This window comes from Ceratotherium simum, chromosome 26 (assembly GCF_057802395.1).
Source record: "Ceratotherium simum simum isolate JZ-2026a chromosome 26, ASM5780239v1, whole genome shotgun sequence".
NCBI classification, from domain to species: Eukaryota; Metazoa; Chordata; class Mammalia; order Perissodactyla; family Rhinocerotidae; genus Ceratotherium; species Ceratotherium simum.
In genome coordinates, this window is record NC_141925.1 from 23,630,064 (window position 1) to 23,647,652 (window position 17,589).

At 54.0% G+C, this 17,589-nt stretch overlaps 1 protein-coding gene across 1 annotated transcript in view; it reads right to left on the minus strand.

Moving 5' to 3' along the window:
• Positions 1-17,589, minus strand: part of GSG1L (GSG1 like) — a 212,314-nt gene continuing 194,725 nt past the window's right edge. Inside the window, exons 6-7 of the mRNA XM_087449209.1 lie at positions 12,460-12,530; positions 1-484 (exon numbers count right to left, since the gene is read on the minus strand). Coding sequence (XP_087305335.1) covers positions 387-484; positions 12,460-12,530 — 169 coding nt within the window. The 3' untranslated portion in view covers positions 1-386. The remainder of the gene's footprint in view (positions 485-12,459; positions 12,531-17,589) is intronic.

A 17,589-nucleotide genomic window follows, 5' to 3' on the forward strand; every position in this document is an offset into this window, starting at 1 on the left:
GCAGGGCTCTCCACCGCTGGCCATCTCCTGAGCCTCCTGGCTGGCTCGTTGGTCCCCAGGCTTTCAGTGACCGACGTCCATGTCTTTCCTGGCGTACCGGCTGCCCCCAGCAGGGCTCTGCATATGATCACGGTGGCAAGGGTTAGGAGTGGCTGTCCCCAAGTCGCTCTGTGCAGCCCTGTGCATTCCCTCAGGCTACCCCGGCCCCATTTCCAGGGCCCTGAGACCCAGGCAGCGCTGGGCAGGGCGGGCCTGGGGTCTCCCACGCAGGCTGGCGGAGTCCACAGCACATGGGCCAGGTTTCCAGGGGTGCCAAGCCAGTGGTCATGAGGCAGGGGGCTGGTGCCAACAACGGCCTGAGGTCGGGGTGCCAGGCTGGGTCTCTGTCACACCCAGTGCCCCAGGACCCAGCACTGGCGGTTCAGCTCTGGTGCCTCCTGTGCAGAGCTCCGGGGCCAGGAATCTCCCATGTGTGGCTGGTGTCCTGCCAAGAGACGAGCAGGTCAGCACTGACAGCGGCCATCCTCCACCCCCGCCCCCTCTGCCCACCACCCCACCGGCTCACCGTCCACCCGCCGCACACCCACTTCCCACCCCCGGTTGCCAGGCCTTCCACCCACCCTCTAACACTCCTGCCCACTCATCTACCAACCCACACCCCGCTATCTCCCCACCGCCCCCTCTTCAGCTCACCATCCACCCACCTGCTCTCCGCCCCATCCTCCACTCGTCACCCACCAGTCCCCCATCATCTCCCATCACACACCAGTCCCCCTATCATCCACCTGTCACCCACCAGTCCCCCTATCATCCACCTGTCACCCACCAGTCCCCTATCATGGACCCATCCATCACCCACCAGTCCACCAACACATCTGTAACCTAGTCATACATTTCCCAGTATCTGCTGTCATCCACCTGCCAACCCACCAATATACCTGCCACTCCACTCACACACTCTTCCCACCCACAACCCCCACAGCCCTTAAACCCACTCATGCACCTCCCACCAGTCCACACACCAGCACTCCCATCATTGCACCATCCATCCTCCTACCCTCCATTAACATACCCACCAGGCCAGTTCCCACATACACACCTACCTACAACCCAAAACGTCCACATATCTATCCAGCCATCCACCCTCCAACTCACCTGCCTACTGGTCTACTTCCCAGCCTGCTGACACATCCACTAACTCACCGTTTCCACCCCCATGCGCCCACCCAACCCTCCATCCTCCTGCCCCCTGCCCCCTAACTACCCATCCAACAATCCCCACCGTACCCACCGACACTGCACACCCACTGCCCACACGTTCACCCGCCCCACATCAGGCCATCCATCTGCCCCGTCAGGCCTCCCTGAGCTCCGCCGTGTGCTGCCACGGCTCAGGGAGCTGTGGGAGGGTTAGAAGAACAAGTGTGACAATTCCTGGCCCCAGGCTTTACTTGACCCCAGGGAAAAGTGAGCGAGCACGTGGGTGTGCCCCAAACTGTGAGTAGCTCTGTGGGCCAAGGCAGTGGGCAGAGACTCTGCGCCCTCCTCACTGCCCACCACTCTTAATGGCCTGGGCCAAGCGTAAGGGCTAGGAGGCTCGTCCTGATCCAACATGCTCACTCTTGTGTTTTCCCCGATTCTTGGAAGCTCACTCCCTGCCTTCGAGCAAGAGCCTCCTTAACATCTTTCTAACACACCAGAGCCGTCTCCATCTCCATCCCGTGGTCTGCCTAAAATCTTTGTACCTACTGTGCATCGAACCCTCCAGGCCCAGCTCAAGTCTCCCCTCCTGCAGGAAGCCCCCCACAGCCTCTCCCCAGCCCTCGGGGGTCTCGCTCATCTTGGAGCACCCACCCTGAGTGGCACTCCCCAGCTTTGCCCCCATTAGACCGTGAGCCCAGGAAAGCGATGGCTCAGCCCGTGGAGGATGCTCCGCAGTGGATGGATGGAGGTAGAACGCAGAGAGGAAAACAGGAAGGAGGGCCTGGCATGGTGGGTGGGCTGGTGGGCTGGAGGGTGAGGAAGAAAAGTAACGGTCTATACACCCTACTAGATTCTAGTCCCATAAGCCTGTGAGGTCGCTGCCTCCCACTTTACAGAGGAGGTAACCGAGACTCAGCAAGGATAAGCGGCCGCTCAGGATTCACAGCCACGATGGAGCTGGATTGAATCAATTTCTTCCTGATGCCACACTTCCGCATTAAAAGAAATTTGTTCCATGTTGCTTTGTTTTCCTACTTGGAGCTCTAACAGATGCTCAGACATTCTTTTCATCCTTTAGGGGCAGACAGGCCCCATGAGGTGGGAATTCATGCTGAAGCCAAGCTCCTGCTTGCACACCTCCAAGAACAGACAGCTCATTACTCTTCCTTCACCCCAAAGCGGCTCTGACTGTTAGAAGATTCTTCCTAATAACAAAGGCTGGAAGGCAACAGGCAAAGATGAAGAAGGTTGAGCCAACAGTGGGGGGCATGTATGCATATTTTTTTTTTGCTTTGGCTTTTTTTCTGTTTTAATATTCTTTTTTTTTTTTAATTTTATTTATTTGTTTTTTCCCCCAAAGGTCCAGTAGATAGTTGTATGTCATAGCTGAACATCCTTCTAGTTGCTGCATGTGGGACGCGGCCTCAGCATGGCCGGAGAAGCAGTGCGTTGGTTGGCGCCCGGCATACGAACCAGGGCCACCAGCAGCGGAGTGCGTTCACCTAACCACTAAGCCACGGGGCCGGCCTGTTATAATATTCTTAATGTTGGCGCTTTGCTAGTTTTACTATATTTTAAAAAGTAAAAAGTGGGAAACATTTGGCAAACATTCTGGAATCGTTTGGCCTCAGGAAAAACATTTGTTTTGGCCCCAGTCACTGAAACAGTGGCACTCTTTGCAAGTGCTTGCTGCCAAGACATAGGTGTTTGAATTTTTTTTAATCTAGAATAAATATTTGGTGTACAGAAAAGTTTGATTGTTTTTCTAAATGAGTGTTTAGAAGTGATTGTAGCTGCTCTCGCTGTTGCTAACAGGCAGAACCTTGGAGAGTTCATTGGAACAGAGAGACAATGATCGTGTATTTTTAAGGAAAAAGAAAGGCCATCATCCCTCCCCTTCCTTGAGTTAAAACCAGCACCTTGTCCCCTGGGTCTGGAGGTCAAGCCACCGAGGACCGGGCCCTCCTCCCCTCTCCAGCCCCCCGGGAGGGGCCCAAAGCCGTTTACAGTGAGGAGGGGGCCGCTCTGTCCTCCCCACACCTGAGAAGCACCCCGCAGCCCACCATGACTCCCCACTCACTTCCCTCCACCAAGTCTCTTTACTTTTGGGCTATCACCAGCAAGAAAAAAAAAAGCTGTCTGCTGTAGACTGGAGAATCCCACCTCAAAAAGCCTACTGCCCAAGCAAATGACATAAAGGGGTGAAGGGGCCAGAAGCAGCCATTCCTCAGCTCTGGCCAATTGTCACCATGGGGAACGTGAGCTCAGATCTTCCAAAAAGCTAACAGAAACTGAAAATCAGGATTTTGAAATAAAATCTCCTGGTTTTAAATGATGACAACTAAGGTTTTTAAAACATCATCCGTGGGCCAAGTAGCGTCTCTCAGGCTGGACTCAGCCCACAGGAGGCCATTTTTCTGACCTCTGACTGTTTCCAGGACTGCATCTCTGTTCCATGACTCTGTGCTGTGGCCTTGCACATTCTGGTCCCTCGGCCAGGTGCCCTTCCCTGCTGTTCTCTGGCTACTGAGTCCCCCACTCCTCTTTCAAGTGCTCCCTCCTCTGGGAAGCACTGCGTGACCTCACAGGCAGAAGCCTCGCTCCCTCCTCTGTGCCCCCACAACACGCTGCATATCCCTCTCTCCCTGCGCTGGTCGAGACAACAACTTTGTGTTGCCAAGGTCTCCCCAACTAACCTGGGGACTCAACGGGTCCCCAGGGACTGGGGTCCAAAGGGTCTGGATCTGCTTCATCCTGGAGCCCTCGGCCCCCAGCACCCGGCCGGGCACAGAGCAGGTCCCAAGCTGACTTTTTATAACCAATGAAGAAACCGTGCAGGAGGATGGAGTGATTCCTAGGCTTGAGAGATGAGCTCTGCCCTCCTGTCCTATTATGAGATTCTGTATATTACGAAAGGCTCTTTGCTCAGCGTCTCCTCCTTTGAATACAGGCTCAGGGGGCAAAAACTGTACTTGGAGTCCAACAGTCAAAGGTTCAAGTCCATGCTCTACCGCTGACAAGCTGTGTGAACTTTTTTTTTTAAAGCTGTGTGACTTTTGACAAGTAACTTCACCTCAGAGCCTGCAAAAGGATGTGAGTTACAAAGGAGTCAGCAGGCCCAGCAGGCCCCCTGCTGCAAGTCCTCCATTGTCCGACCTCAGACAGACGTGAAAATAACAAAATACCAGTACTGCAGGTGGGTCCAGCCACCTCTCTTCACAGATGGGCAAGCTGAGGCCCATCGGTGGAAGAGATTTGTCCAAGGTCCTACTCAGAGGGCTGGTAGCAAGTACTGTGTTTCAATTCCCCCAGAACATCCCAGGCTTAGCAGAGTATTCAGCCCATAGGAGGTTCTCAGAAGACGTGATTTTTCTTCCCTTTTTATTCCAAATGGCAAAACATGAACATATTTAACATCCAGTCCCTTCCAGTCCGCACTTCCCAATCCTCCTGTGGGAAATCACTGTCTTAAACTCTCTCCAGGGCACCAAGGTCCCGGGGGATCAGCTCTTAGCTCTGCTGAATTGAATGAAATCACACCCACGGATCCAAAATGGATTCACTGGGTTGGAAGGGCCCTTCAGGACGAAGAATGCCGATGCCACCACAAGTGTGCAGATGGGGGAACCAGAGCACTTACAGGGGAAGTGATGTGTCCAGATGCTCTGAAGCTGGCAGAGGAATAGTCAGGGTGGGCAGGCCCCAAGGGTGGGCAGGTGGGTGGTATTGGTGCCTCTGACCCCATAGCAGCCCAGTCGGGCATGGGAAGAGCCGGACTCCTTTATGAAGAGCACCTTCTGGCCACTCACCCTCCCACTGTCCGAGGTGCTGAAGGCCTCTCTCTAGGACTCCTGGGCCCATCCAGCGCCTCCTGTCCAGCTGCCTAATCTTGAACTCTCACCTCTAGAAAGAGATGGGATGTGGGGAGCCATGGAGAAATGAATCAAGGTTGGCACAGAGATGGCTTTGGAGACCCTTCAGCTAGTGACACCGTCATCCCTCTTCTGTTGTAACAACCTTGGTGAGGGCACCCTGGCTGCCTCTCCAAGTTGACCTTGCTCTGTAAGTCTGCACTGTCAGGGGCTTCAGAGGCTCCATCGCATCTGGTACCGTCCGTTTACTGGTTTCCTCCCAGTCTCCCCTACTAGGCTGTATGTGGACACAGAGTAGCTCTGCTTTTATTCATCACTGTGTCCCCAGTACCCAGCACAATTCCAGACACAGTATTGATAGTACAGATCTGTTGAATGAATAAACAATGGAAGATTCAGGAAGAAGAGCAGGTTTGTGTGGGATCCACATGGAGGGGAAGTTTGGGTTTCTGGTCTACCCTGGGGGCAGGTTGTCTTAGAGATCGAATGGGGGGCCCATCCTTCTCTTCACTGGAGTCCATCTTCTGGGACCTCATGTTTCTGGGCCATAACATTCTCTTCATCTCTTTTCCACACTCGGGACCAGGCTGAGTCCACTTAACTGGCCACCTCTTCCCAGAGCCATTGAGTCCTTCCTTCTCTTATGAAACATTTGTTGAGCACCTACTGTGTGTCAGCTTCCATACTGGGTGCTGGGTCTACAGACAAGAGTGAGATGCAGACAGGCCCTCTGGGTGCTCACAGTCTGGTGGGGGACACAGACACCCAGGAAAGGATGATAGGAGCGAGCACGCCGACAGCTCTTACTGTCTGCCAGGAGCCACTCACTGCATCTCGTGTTCATCGGCTCATTTAATCTTCAGAAATATGAGTTAGGTGCCACCACCACGCCCATTTTACAGATGAGGAAACTGAGGCCTAGATAGGTTAAGTCATTTGTCCAAGGTCTCACCACTTGAATTTGAACCCAGGCAGCCTCACTCCAAAGGCTGGGCTCGTAACCACCATAAAATTCTGCCTTAAGGATGCGAGCGCCAGGACAGGGAAATGCAGAGATGAACGTGACCACCTCCGCCAGAGGATGAGGAGGGGGCTGGTTGCCATTCCCAGACACTTGAGCCAGACTTTGACAGCACTGCGAAGCACACAATTCCACTGGTAGGGCTTGTTTTTTGCCCAATGGAGGAAGGAAGCGGGTCATTTCAGGCAGAAGGAACAGGGTGTGAAATAGGTTCTCGGCAGGAAAATGAGGTTTTCAGGAGGTGTGAAAAACCCAGCAATGTTCGTGGCTGGGGGAAAGCAAGAAAAGTCCGTGTGGCTGGAAAGCAGGAACACGGGGCTGGAGGGGCGAGGGGTAGGGAGTCGTGGTTGCAAAAGTTGCCAGGTGCCAGGTGTAAAAAGCCCAGCTGGACCCTCGGGGGGACAGGGTTCACCCCGTACCTGGGGCTTCTGCCCTGTCATCAGACTTACCTGATGCAGACTCAGGGCCCTGCCACAAACCAGGCAATTAGAATCTCCAGGGAAAACTGGATTTTAACAACTGCCCCTAAGTGTTTCTTAGGATCAGGCGTGACCGGAGGAGCACCGCTTTGGGCAAAAACGGGCGTGGAGAAGAAGAATGGCACAGCTTTAGCTTGCAGCCTCATAGACCTGTGACCCAGGACAAAGGATCTTGCTTCTTGGAACCCAAGCATCTTCACCTGTAAGATGGAAACACCCCTCCGAGCAACTACCGCGTGAGGACTCAGTGAGCTAAAGCATTCACTAGAAGTGTGCTGACGGCTGACTAGTGCTAGGCACTTGGGCTGCCACGTGAATGTGGCGACATGTCCCTGTCCCCATGACCTTTCCACTCTGGTGGGGAGACAGTTGGCAAAGAAAGATTCCGAGAGCGATGAGTGGCTGAAAGGACTCTGTGGGGGTGTCAGAGGGGCTGGTGCAGCGCCTGACCCCATCCGGGATGCTTCATGGGGGTTTCTGGAGCTGGGAGGGGGCAGGGGCGACGAGATCAAGCTTGTGTCTCAGGAGGATGGATCGGCGGGGAACTGGCCCCAGAAGCAGCAGTCTCCATCCAGAAGCTGCTGGACAGACAAAATGCAGAGCTGCTCCTGGCGGCAGCTTCAGAGGGACAGGGGCCCAGGGTCGAGTGCTGCTCAGAATCTGGTCTGTGGAGCCACAGAAGCAGCACCACAGGAACTTGTTAGAAATGCAGATTCCCAGGCCCCTCCCTGACCTCCCAGCCAGACACTCAGGGGTGGGGCCTGGCAATCCGCGTTTTAAGGAGCCCTCCAGGGGATTCTACGCTAATGTTGGCTTGGGTCTCTCACGCCCCAGAGCCAGGGTCTCGCACATCTCTAAGCCACGTGCCTGTCTGTGCACCCAGCGAGTTGGCATTGATATTTATTTCAGAAATATGGTCTGTTTCCATTTTAATAAAGGAAGCAGACTCGAGCAGTAGTAGATTGGATTTGACTTTTATCTAATAAAAATGCCAAGTTGCTCTGGGCCCAGAAAAGTCTTCCTTGAAATTCCCTCTGCTATTTCGAGGGCAGCAGCGGCAGAGACCCGTCTAGACGGAGCTCCCAGAAGCCACCTCTGTACCCGGCACGTGACAGGCTCTCACCCGGCCCAGGCTTACAGACATACCTGGCAAAATCAAAAGCCCATCTCAGGCATTGAACCTGACAGCTGCAATCAGCTGCAAACCCCAGCTGCCCCTGAAAGGAAGATGCAGACACCCGGACCGTACGGCGGCATCGCCTCCATCAGATGTCACACCTGATGTGCTCCTGAGCCAGCTGGTGGCACTGCAAAGCCCAGAAGGCAGGTTTCAAAAGCAAACTCTTTCCTCAGGAAAAAAAATTGTGGCAGAATCCATATCACAGTAGCCCAAGAAAAAATAGCAACTTTTGGAGCAGTTAGGATAGCCAAAAGTGCATGTAACCGCGTGTGTACAAGTGGCTGCTCAGGTGGGAAACGGGGAGAAACTTGGAGGTTTAGAGCCAGCCATCGAGCACTGACTATGTGCCACTGTGCCAGGCTCTCGGGATACAGAAGTGGACAAACGAGACAGGCGCCTGCTCTCATGGAACCCAGTGGAGAGAAGCAACAAAATGAAACCAAGGATATAAAAATAAAAGATAATTTCAGAGAGGGACAGAGGCTATGAAGAAAGAAAACACGGTGGTGTGAGGGTGACCAGGGAATTGGCCTTCCCCCTGAGACTTAAAGAGGAGACAAAGCCAGCCATGCAGAGATTCAGAGGGAGAGCATTCCAGACAGAGAGAACAGCAAGTGTAAGGACTCTGTGAAGGGAAAGGTTTTGCATGTTCAAGAAGGAGACAGGCCAGGGTGGCTGGAGCAGAACGAGGGAGGGGAGAGAGGGAGGCGACGAGGTCAAAGGTTAGGGGCCACAGCAGGACTGCCCTCATTCCCAGGGTAAGGGGACAGATCTACATGCGAAGCTGGGTTGTACCCGCCGGAGACTAGAGATCTCAGCAAAGTCAGTTTGCCTTTCAGCTCCTTAGTTTCTCCGTCTACACATAAGAATAATCATCCCCCTTCCCAGGGCTGGGCAGCCATCAGATGAGCTGGCCATGGAGTGCTTAGCAGAGACCTGCGCACAGTAAGCGTTTAATAATGCGGGCTCCCTGACTTTCCTCCTCCCGGTTCCTCCTGCTGCCGAGTCAGCCCACCACAAGATCTGAGCAGCTGCTCGGTGCAGAAATATTGCAAAACTCACCCAGGCATTTCCAAAATATTTTCTTGGCCAAAACCCCACTAGCAGCTAAGAGGCTGCGTTGGGAGATGGTGTCATTTCCCTAGACGGTCTGATCAGACTGCTTTCCTAAGCCCGTGGGCCCCGTGAGGACCGAGTCCCCGTGTGGCCCAGCCCTGCATCCTGGTGCCTGCCCAGGGTCTGACACATGGGATGTGCCCAGCCCTGGAGCCACAAACGGCAGCTCCCACTGGGGGCTCAGGGCTTGGAGCCAGACGGGATGGGTGTGAATGCCAGCTCTGCTACTTCCTGGCACAGCCATAACCTCCCTGGGCATCGCTTTCCCTGTCTGTAAAATGGGGCTGTATTTAGGATTAAATGAGTGATGGAAGTAAAATCCTCAGAACATAGGCGGGGGTGACGTATTATCATCAGACCTGGTGGGATGAGTTCTTCCCGTGGCTATTTTCATAACCCAGTCCAGGTGTCATCACTATAGCTATAGGATTCTACCAGTTGGTTCACCCCTGGCTAAGTCTCCCACCCCCTGAGCTGGGGGAGGCACCATGCCTCTGCTGTGACAGTGCCGCCCTGACCCCAGTATAGCTCCCCAGTCCAGGAACATGCCTTATTCATCTGCATGTCCCAGACCCAGGAGGGGGCCCAGCCCAGAGACGCATCGTTAGTAAAGATTTTTGAATAAATGAATGAATAAACGACTTTCATGTGGCCGCAGGAGAGCCTACTTCAGGTTAATTAAAGTGACTGAAGCTGTCATGCTGGCTTTCCAGCCCACAGGGGGCTGACTCCCCCCTGGCCTCTGACAGCAGAGGGGTCTTTTTCTTCTCCATTGTCTTAACTCTGAGTCTCTAGCGCCTCCGCTGCTCCCCCAAGGGAAAGACGGCCATCCCTGCCCACTGGGCCACCTATAAAAGGGCCACCCAGCAGAGGGGCTGTGGGGTCTGAGGTTCCTTTCTTGACCAGGAAGGCAGGATTTGGAAAACTCTGGAAGCAGTTAACAGCTCTCCACCACCCCTTCCCCCACTTCTCTGCGAGCCCAGGGTGTCAGGATCTCTCTCTCCCCACCCCACACATTCTCCCAAATGACCTCGGCGGTCCCCTGGCTTCAAGTATCTCCATTCCCAACCCTACACAACCCTCAAACTCAACGCAGACAGAGCATCATCGCGCCCTAACAACTTGTCCCCTCCATATCCATCGGTCGGTGATACCAGCCCTTGATTGCTGGAGCAAAACGTCTGTGCATATCCCAGGTTCCTCACTCGAATCAGACAAGCGGAGGCCATGGGCGCCCAGTGGTGGAGCAGCACACTGACCTCCGAGGGCGCCAGGCTTTCTCCACTCCTCCCCCCGCCCAGCAGCCCTCAGACAAGGACTGAGGAGAGTGACTGTCACATCTGGGAGATGACTCAGCCGCGTGTGCTCTGCAATGGCTGCCCCGGAGGGGCCCCCGGCGGTTATCACCCTGATAACAAGCTTTTCTTGCTTACTCCCCTCCCCTGCTCCCACCTGCGTTTTCTGGGACCACCCAAATAAGGGACTTGCTATTGAATCCTTATCTCAGGATCTGCTTCTGGGAGAACCCAGACTGAGACACTCGGACAATTCTTCCAGCAAAGAACTCTTGAATCCACCCCCTTTATCTCCACAGCTCAGGCCACATCGTCCCCCCACCCCCTCCCCGGGAATGACTGGCAACACATCTGAGCTGTCTGCTGGCCTCTCGTCTTCCTCCCCTGGACCCTTTCCCCACATTGCAGGTGGATGGATGGATATGGATATAGATAAACATATAGATATAGGTTTAGGTATAGATAAAGATACAGATAGTCTGGGTAGGTCTCTTCCCTGTGCAAAATGCCCCTGGGCTCCCCACTGCGTAGCCCACACCTCCCCACGGTCCTCCCTTCTGTGCCCCTCCAGCCCATCTCCATCCACTCTCCCCCTTGCTCTCCCGGCCCCAGCCACACTGGCCTCCCGTCCCAGCTGTTCCTGCTTCGGGGACTTGGACTCGCCAGCCTCTCTGCCCGGCAGGCTCTTTATTTGCTGACTCCATCTCATCCGTTAGGTCTCAGCTCCACGGCTCCGCAGAGAGCCCCCCGTGACTCTTTCCTCCATCCTCAGGCCCCAGGGAATTGGCCTGTCCTCCCCCAGCTCCCCAGCTGCCCCCAAGACAAGCCCCACAGCCTCCTTCCATCCGTGGTTTCCTGCCCACTCTGCAGGGAGCCCCCCACCCTAGCACAGACGTCTGGCATGAAACCCTGGCATGTGAGCCCACGGTGTGTGAGCCCAGTGTCCACATCAGGGCCACCCTGGTTCCTCAGGCAGGTCACTAGCATTTGGGCCATCTTCCTGGGCTGGTGCCTCCTGTGGGAGCTTCTTCCCTCCGAGTGAAGACATCACCCTCTCCTCTTCTCCACCCAGGCCTCCTCCCGGGCTCCTCACACACCTCCACCTTCTCCTTTCCCGCAGAGCCATCTCTCACTCAGTGACAGGATCGGAGTCAGAGACACCTGAGGTTATACCTCCTCTGCCTTAGTCCGGGGGTCCCCAGATGCAGACCCTCAGGTAGGAATCGGAGTGTAGGGAGGTCGTGGAGGTCCATGAAATGGGGCAGAGAGGGAAAGCAGCACCCAGAAGGGAAGGCAGCCAAGCCAGGGCCGCTGCGAACCCAACCCCACAGGGGGCTGTGCAAAACGCACGCCTCGGGACCCTCCCACTCCAGGGCCAGGGAGCTTCCCCTGCACTTCTCACATTCTGTGGGTGCAAGTCGGGGAAGCTCCCAGGCCCAGAGATGTGGATAGTGGCAGTTGGAAGGCACTGGAGCTTCCTGAGAGGTCTGAGAGATGGGGGCAGGGCACTGACAGTGTCTGCGCTAACTGCTCTGCCACTGCCCAGCTAAGCTGTGTGACCTTGGGCCAGTTACTCCACCTCTCTGAGCCTTAATTTCCTCAGCTGCAAAATGTGGATAGCAATCCCAGCTGTAGGGGTTTGGGGTCAGCAAGAATACGAGATCAGGCATGAAAAGCCCTTAGTATGGGGTGGCGTGGGGAGGGAGCACGTGGGGGCATTCAGCAGGCTCAGCTGAGATTTTGCCATTTTAACTTTAATCCCACATCAGTGCTTTCCTCTTCTGCCTGGAGCAAGGCCCCTTCTCTCTCTCCTTTTACCTCCCCTTTGCTTCCTGGTCCAGACATTTGTTTTCCTGATGGGTGCCCTCGGCTCTGTCTGTGGGGTCCCCCACAGCGGGGCATGTGAAGTCAGTGCAGTCTAAGCCTCCAGGAGCGTCCACGGCTCAAACAAACCTGTCCACTGTCACCTCCCTGGCCTGGCTACTTCAACCCTCATGCTGCTCTCCTTCAGCTCAATGGCTAACCCTGGCCTGGACTTGAGCTGCGGTCCGCCGGCCTGCCTGTAAGCACTCCGGTGTCCCTCTTGCTTTCTTAGCATCCAACCCCCTGTGGCCGCTGTGTGCAGAGGACTTGCTACGCTAAGACACCAGCCCCAGTTTCCCCATCTGTAGTGTGTGTCTGTGGGAGAACGCAGGGGTGCAGGGAGAGGTTGGCCGGGCTCATCTCCACAGTGCCTTCTCCTTGGGCGACCCACGAATATGTAGCACAGGCTCCAGCAGATGAGGCCACTTACGGGCGGGGTATCTCTCGTGGCGGCAAGCTAAGCGGAGGTCCTCCTCCTCGGTCCCATCCCTCTTCTCGATCCTGGAAAGAAAAGAAGCCAAAAGCCTGTGTAAGAAAGAGCAGGTTGAGCTGGCAGAGACCCAGGACCTGAAAAAGTGCAGCCCTTCTCCTCTGGAGAATGTTTTGCAAAGCAACTTGGCCCCACTGCCCCATGGGGTCCTTACCACAACCCTGTGAGGTGGGTGTCATTATCTCCACTTACTGATGGGGAAACTGACGCACTGGGAGGTGATGTGACCGATCAGGTGCCACACAGCTAATAAATAGAGGCAGAACAGGGATGCAAAGCCATGTGCTCTCACAAAAAGTTATCCAATTCTGTGCAAATGGTATATTACAAAAGAATGCGTACAGCTTGATTTGTTTAAAAAACTACACACTGATATGCACAAAAATTTATTTGGCTGAATATTACCACAAGGCTAATGGTGATTAATGCTAGATAATGAGACTATGGGGGATTAAATCTGGAGCCTTCTTTTGAATTTACTTCTACTTTCTGATTTGAGGGCAACAGACATTGATTCGCTGTATCACTTTTCTTAACTAAATTAAAACACTCGCTAAAGACATTTCTACCTATAAACAAATCCCTGGTCCTCTGACTTCCCGCACAGTGCTCTCTCCCTCCAGCAATGGCGAGAATTCCTCCTGTGTGGCTTCCTTCTCTGGCATCTCAAGGTCACCGAACTTCTGGTAGGGGGGCTGCCTCTCCTGGCGTGGGCGGGGATGACAAGCACGGAGCAGAGGCTGATGAGGGTCAGAGTGGAGGCAGCTGCAGATTCTCTGACACTGCTCCTCCCTCCCATCCCACCGATGACTGGGCCAGAGTGGGCGCAGCCGTAGTCCCACATCACACTCATCCATTTGTAACCCAGATAAATTCCAGCGCTCCACATGGTCCAATCCAGCCATGCATCAGCTTTAGAGACACACAATGAGTGCCCTGAAGTAGAAACAACTCACTCATTACTGAGTCTCCTCCAGAACACTGGAAGGACCCCCAGCTCCCTATCTGCGGCCCTAAATCGTGGCATCTCTCCTCCATTCCTCTCTTTGCCTTTTCCCTGCCTTGCAGCTCACCTCTCACCCCGTCTCACGTTCAGTGCTTCCCCCACACTCTTCCAGTGCCCTCAGCACAGCGTCTTCCCTTCTCTCCACCCTCCTGTTCTGTCGACCGCTGTCCTCTTCCCTCCCACGCAAGAAGTCCCAATCCTTTCCAAAGCACATGCCCAGCCGTTTCCTGATTCTTCCCAGTGTCTCTTATTCCCAATTGCACAGCTGCGTCCAGAAGCTCGGGGCTGGGGAAGGAGACACGGGCAAGGTGGTGAACGACGAGGAAGCAACGCCAGACATGGTCCCAGTGGAAGGGAGAGAAATGCTCATGCACTGATCATTTTGGTCCCCTAAGACTGTTCGCTCATTCATTCAACAGGAATTTCCTGAGGACCTGCTCCATATAGTTTGCACCAGATGCTGTGAGCAGGACAGAAAGGTCTACTTCATAACTCTGCCCTCAGAAAGCTTCCAGTCTAGGAGGAAGATGAGCTTGCACACAAGTTAGAAAGTGACAGACGTTGAATAATGCCACCCAGACATTGCCCACGCCATATGTGCCCAGGGGCTGGGCCTGTGCTTCCCAGGGGACAAACTCTGAACACGGTCCCTATTTACAGATATCTTCTGTGGCCTGGGGGCCCAGACAGCAGAACAGAGGCCTGAGTGTTGATGCCACAGGAAGGCAGAGATCCTACAGATAGTTGGTGCTGTGGGAAGTTCACTATAAAGGAAGATGACGTTTCTTTCTTTCTTTCTTTTTTGTCTTTTAGTGGAAATATTTTTGTTATTTTCCTGATAGCACAGGCTTGCTCTAAAAAAACAAAAAGTCTAACTCCATAGAGAGAGCAGAAGTCGCCTGTAATTACACCTCCATGTGGTGGGATCACCCCTGTTAGTAGTTTAGTGTTTATCTTTTCAGAATTAACTCTTTTTTTTTTTTAACATAAATAGTCTCAAATTAAACACACTTTTTTGTAACCTGATTTTTTTCACTTACCCATAAATTTCCAGCATCTTTTTATATCAGTACACATAAATCTCGCTCATCTTTTTTTCCTCATAGTTGTATGTGAAATAATGATTAATATTCGATACCCTATGGATAGACATTCAGGTGTTTTCCATTTTTTTCACTCTTTCAAGTAATGTTGGCTGTGTATCTAGCAAAGGGGGGGTGCTCCCCATCCCCAGGGGTGCTCGAGGCTGGAGTACTGCCAGTCATGAAGGTGCAACTGTATTCAAACACCGGATGGGAGGCTGGGCCAGGTAACCGAGCCCATCCTCATCCTGGAGCACCGCTTGGTCATGTCCAGCGCCTCTGGGTGCTGCCACGTGGGGGGCCTCCCACACCCTCCTGCATTCCAGAGCCTTAACCTTGAACCAAGTCCTGGACCCACTCCAGGCCCCCACTTCTCATGGCTTCTTATCCTGGGATCCTCTTCCTCCAGGCCTCACTCTGGGCACCTCCTTGGGCTCTGCTGGGAGCCTCAGCCCTAGGTAGAGGGGCCAGTGGGCACAGGAGCTGATGTTGAAGGCGAGAACCAGCCCCCCTGCCATGGCCCCTCCCCTCCTTGTCACCCAAACCCTGCTGCTGAGCAGCCCGAAGTTCAACAGTTAACATGTCAAAAAACACGGGCCAGTTAGTGAGCATCTACTGTGGGCCAGGACTTGTGTTGCTCGGGGGGCCAAAGGGACGACGCAGAGAAGCCCCTGCCCTTGAGAAGCTCACACCCGCTGTACACAGAAACAATCACAACTTAACGTGCTAAGTTTTGAGCTAGAAGGATGTTAAGAAGGTTAAGTGTGACTGACTGTCCAGTCTGGCAGTTGACAAACTTTTTCTGTAAAGATCTAGATGGTAAATATGTGAGGCTTTGGGGCCAATATCATCTCTGTCACAGCTACTCAACTGCCCCCATAGTCCGCAAGCAGCCGCAGACAATACCAACAAGTGGGCGGGGTTCAGTAGACATTTATGTACAGCACGTGCTGGGCCCACTTGGCTCGCGGGACAGAGTGCGTGAGCCTCTGGTCTAGCCAGTGGTTCTCAGCGTGGAGGACCCCTGAAGTCCCCAGGGAGCTTAAATTAGCCAAGGATTGGGATGTGCAGCCCGGGTGGAGAACCACTTGTGTGGGGTCCACACAAGGAGGAAGGGAGGCCCCAGGACCGCTGGCTTCTCAGAGAGGGAGCTGGGATCACGTCTGGAGGCCTTTCTGAGGGCTGTGCTGCCATTCGGGAAAGAGCTGGTTTCCTTGCACAGATGCAGCCCCCTCCACCAGATTCGCCAGTGAAAATGACAGATCTGCAGGAGCTTGGCAGCCCTCTGGTGAGTGGCTGCGGCTTGGCAGCGGTTAAGGCAAGGGTTGATGACCTTCCCGTGGCCCACGGGGCTTCCTGGCAGGAAACCCGTGAGGACGAGGGATGTTTGGGCGTGGCTGAGACCTCGAGCCCTGCAGAGAGGACGGATGGTGGCCGAGCGCAGCCCTGTGCAGCTCACCTGACCGCTCTGAAACCCTGTGATCCAGAGTTTTCTCTGGGGCAGTGGGCACGATAGTGGTGGCAGGAATGACAGGAAGAACCACCACCACGGCCCCACTGTTTGTTGCGAGGACTGACGCCCAGGACCGGCCCAGAGCCAGGGCTCAGAACAGGTTCCCCACTACTAGGTTTAAACTTGTTTAATCATTGTTCTTCTGGAACATTCTACACTCAGAGAGAAGAGGATGGAGTTGATCTTATTCCCCACTTGTGGCCTTGGGGTCTAGCACAGCGCTTGGCCCAGAGTGTCCTGAGGAATGAGGACTGTTAGGAAGGAAGGGAGGGAGGGAGGCGGAGGGGACGAGGACGTGATGACCAGCAGCCTGAGGCTAAGCTCGGCCCACTGGGGTCTTCCAGGGCGGCTGAGCTTCGTGCAGAAAGAGAAGGAAGCCCTGCAAATGTCACCAGGTGACAATTTCCTTTGATCTGAACTATAATTTCCTGCAGGAACTATTTTGTGCTGTCTGGAGACAAGCTTTTTTTTTTTTGATGGTGGTGTGAGAAATTACCTACAAATCTAAACAAGTGTCTTGAAGGGTTAATGGGGGATGTTTGGGGGGAAACACGGCTCAGAAGGGGCAGCGGGTGGACCCCGTGCTCTCGCTGTGTCGCTTCCCTCTCCAGGTCTCAGGCGGCTCCTCTGTGAGGGGTTTGAGTCTGGACGCGTCCTGTCATCTCCGAGTCTTGACTTCCTCATCTGATAAATGGGCACGATCAAGTGCCTCCCTCTTAGGGTGGTGGTGGGGACTAAATGGAAGAATGAATGTACAGCTCGTCTGTCTAGAGTTCTGGAGCACTGTCATTACGTTATCGCCATCGTCGCCATCCTCCTCCTCATGGCGGCCTTTATGGTCTGCCAGTCTGTGACTCTACCTCACGGTTCCCGACGTGGAAGGATGTTATTTTAACATATTAACCAACGCTCCTTCCCCCCAACACACACACGCACCCCTTCCTTCCACTCCATCGTTTAGACCTGAGCCCCTCATTGCCTCAGGAAAGGGGTGTTTTGGAAGAAGCAGAGAAAAGGCTTCAAAGTACCAAACATCTCTGGATTTAGGGCAGAGGGAAGCCACAGGGGTCGCAGCACAGCCCTCCTTCCAGAAGAGACGGCGTCTCCCCAAATTGGGGACAAGGACAGTCAGAGCAGAAGCTGGGAATGAGTTGATGCTGTGGTGCCTGGAAGCGAATGAGCCACAAGGAATGGCGACAACAACAGAGGAACCCGCTCAGACTTCTAAGTGAGAAACAAATACATTTGTAAATTGTTTAAATCCTCGTTATTCTGGGTCTCTCGACACCCATTTAAACCTGCGTGCCAACCACAGAGGCACCACTGTCATCATCATGGTGACTATCATCCCCATTTTACATGTGAAAATTAAAGCTAAGAGAGACTAGTAACTTGCCCAAAGTTTAGTGGTGTGCTGGTAATGTTAATGACTGGTTCTCCAGTGGAAAGAAAGAGCTTTGTAGTGTTTG